Source organism: Porites lutea, chromosome 3 (genome assembly GCF_958299795.1).
Source record: "Porites lutea chromosome 3, jaPorLute2.1, whole genome shotgun sequence".
Taxonomy (NCBI): Eukaryota; Metazoa; Cnidaria; class Anthozoa; order Scleractinia; family Poritidae; genus Porites; species Porites lutea.
The window spans coordinates 42,705-46,264 of NC_133203.1; the positions used below are offsets into that span (position 1 = coordinate 42,705).

General features: G+C 36.7%; 1 protein-coding gene across 1 annotated transcript; it reads left to right on the plus strand.

Moving 5' to 3' along the window:
- Positions 1–309: 309 nt before the first annotated feature.
- Positions 310–1,758, plus strand: LOC140932488 (26S proteasome complex subunit SEM1-like). The gene is made up of 3 exons (XM_073382095.1): positions 310–444; positions 1,316–1,412; positions 1,624–1,758. The coding sequence occupies exons 1-3, from the start codon at positions 369–371 to the stop codon at positions 1,679–1,681; spliced, it is 231 nt and encodes a 76-aa protein (XP_073238196.1). The 5' UTR covers positions 310–368; the 3' UTR covers positions 1,682–1,758.
- The last annotated feature ends 1,802 nt before the right edge of the window (positions 1,759–3,560 follow it).

Genomic DNA, 3,560 nt, shown 5'->3' on the forward strand with positions numbered 1-3,560 from the left:
TACAGCCTAGTAGTAGCTCAACCAATCAGAACGCAGCATTGATAATAGACCACTAGTTGGATTTTACTAATGACAAACACAGGTAGCCCAAGCTCGAAATATAAGCATCGGCGAGCATCGGCGAGCATCGGCATTGTTGCGTAACATTCAAAATATAAGGATTTGTATGGGAAAAAAACCTATCGTTTCTGTAACCTACGAAAATGAAAGGATTTCAATAAAAAACAGAAATGTGTGTTACGTCTCTCAGTCGACTACTACACAATACCGCCAGCTACGCAGGCTGCTCATACTCATCCTGAGAAAATATCATGGCACATGTCGTGAACCATATATGACGTTTCACTGGCCAAAGCTTACATTTCAAGATGGCGGGTACAGTCAAAAAAACAGATTTGGGATTACTGGAAGAAGACGATGAATTTGAAGAGTTTCCCACTGAAGGTACATATAGTACGAGTTTTGAGGGTCAGATTTCCGTAGAACATTGCTCAACACGTTTACATTTACGTAGAAAAAAGAAAGAATGCAACACTGATGCTGAACATGTGCTTTTATAGGTATACGCAGGTCAGCATTATTAGTGCCATGTCATTGTCACGTCTGTTATCTTTTAGGTCAGAGACTTTATTTTGAAAGTAAAATGTCCCCAAAATGTCCCCTGTCATTGGGTCGGTTGTTAATTTATTGGTCAAATGTGTCAATTGACAGGCCATACTGCCTCCGTTCAGGCGAATGTGTTCCGGTGCTCCTTGTCCCCAAGACAAAGCGATTCGCAGATTTCTGCACCGTTAAGTTTTAAGACCAGTTGTAATCCTGTGCTTGTTATTTTTTCTTTGTTATGTAGTGCTTTTAATCATATTTACATTATTTTGTATTTGATTGTTTTTGTATTGTATTGTCTTCTGTTAGTGTCACTGACCTTCCTTGTAATTCAGCCTTTAGGCTGCGAGAGGGATACCAATAAACTATTATTATTATTACTATTATTTTGGCTGTTGTGGCAAATTTTAGGCATGGATGTTGTACCTCATACCAAATTTAGGGTTTATTAAACTATGTAATCTAGAATTTTTCGATTTGAACACTAAGACCTATTTTTATTTTAGTCTGTCGAAATCATGATTTCATCCTTTTATTTCCTTCCACTTTAGACAATAAGATTTTTTCAACACACATACTTTTCACTACAGAAAAATATAATTACCAGCTACCAGGATTATATTTTATTATTTTAATTGATGAAGACATCAAGGGTGTCAAAGGCTCATTTCAAGGAAGGGAGGAAAAGATTTCATTTCTTCCCTGTTAATAGAGTGGACGGCTGGAGATGAAGACCAAGCTGATATGCATGTGTGGGAGGACAACTGGGATGATGATACTGTAGAGGATGACTTTTCAAATCAGCTGAGGTATGTACAAATACAAATAAGTGAGCATCAGCATCATTCAGTAGTCACTACTTAAAATATATCAGATATCAGTCTCTGAGTGACCTGAACCCATCCATTCACACCTTAAACGCAGTGTTACAGACTGTGAGTTTTGACTCCGTCAGTTTAAATGTTGAAGTAGCCCTGGTGAGGTACTTGCCTTGATTTCATCGGTTTGCTTTATTTTCAGGGCAGAATTGGAAAAGCATGGGCACAAAGTGGATCAACCAGAACCAATGAAGAGCTGATTTTTCTTATAGATATCACTTTTCATTGTGTATACTACAAGCCCTGTTTCAGTGAATAAAGTGCTTCTTTTTATTAAGCATCTTACCTTATCTTGTGTGAAAATCGCTCGGCTTATAGTCGAATAAATACGGTAAATTCACTTTGTTGAAGACTAATGCTTTCAGCCTTTGGGCAAGCACTCCATTCTGGCTAAAAATGCTAAAAAAAAATATGAGCTTTCAACATTTTTAGCCAGATATGATCAATCGTGGCTGAAGCCCTGCTATTTTTCAGAATAGAGAAGTATTCAGGGCTTCAAGTGGCCTTAAGCAACAATATAGGGCTTAATATAGGGGCAATTTTTCAAAAATATAGGGCCAATATAGGGAAAATGGTAAAATGATAGGGAAAATATAGGGATTTTTTAAAGCGTATTTCATCCAGTGCCAGTTTTGCAACTCTGCAGAAGGTAAGGAACACAATACATTTTAGTCCAACATTGTGAACACTAGTAGAGAATAAGGTCACTAACTTTGAGCACGCAAAAAATGTACCTAGATTAAGACACACACTGACCCTAAAGAAGTACGCTGAAAATGCTGTTATTGTGTTTTGCAACTGTTCGAATTCTTTCTGGGTGAAACAGTGAAATTGGTATGCCTATACAACTTTAACCTCATGTTTAACTCCCTTTTTATTTTCTTGCGGGTAGCTCATGCTGTGGAGTTTTTCTCACATTGAGAGGGCATGAAGCTGGTTTGTTTGAAACCTGCTTATTTCTGGTGGTTTTTGTTTCTGACAGAATTTGACCACTTTTGAAGCATTAACCTTGATACTGCAACTCAATAACCTTTTGATAAAGGTTTTAGTTTGTATAATTTGCTCGAAAATGCTTTTTTTTGGGTCGACCCCAAAAAAATTTAGAAGGGTTTGTATGGAGTTTTGTAAGTATAACTGGGCTACAATCTCAGAGACAATTTGTCCCCAAATGCTCATTTTTGGCAAGTAGGCCTCTTGGACATTGTTCTTTCAGAATATCCTGACAAATCCCATAATTTCAGAAATTTCATTTTTATGACGTCACACTTTAGTACTCTATAATATCTGAATAAAGAATCACTGCTCACAGCAGCATCAAATTAAGTACACTTACATGCACTAATAATAAACGTATTACCAGTTTGGTCTTGGATGGTCCGAAAAATTCACTGTCTTTGTCACATTCCACCAACAGAAGTTCATGAACTTCAGTCTATTTTTTTTTCTGATGGAATTACAGGGATTATAGGGCATTTACAAACTAAATAGGGAAATATTGGGAAAGTTTAAAAATATAGGAAATAATTATAGGGACACTTGAAGCCCTGAGTATTCTGCAGGGACTAGAATATAAATCCTCCGTAGAATTTCACTCTATTCTTTTGACATGGTTGCTTATGCCATTAATTGTATGACTTAACCACCTTCGTAATGCGATATCCTCTCGTCTTTGCCTGCATTGCACTGCAGGCATCTGAAGGGGAAGGAAAATAAAGTGGATTGATGTGTGAGAAAGGGAAAGGAAGGAAAGTACCTAGCAATGAAGTTAATGTTTTTGTCATTTTTCCCCTCATTAAAACCACCAAAATGAGCTCTCTGCATAATTACTTGTTTTTTCATAATTTGGAATCAAAATGTTCCGTTCCTTTGTGCAAAAATTATGACATGCAAGCCACATCTTGTGCATCATCTTCTACAACAGACTTTTACCTCAAAATCTGTGCTGCAGAATGCTGTATATCTTTTACTTGTTTAACTAGGGTATAATTATATTTTCAAAGCTGGATAAATGTACCTTCAAAGCAGGACAGCCATGCAGCAAACAGAATAAAACAGATGCAAGTAATTTTTATTTTTGTA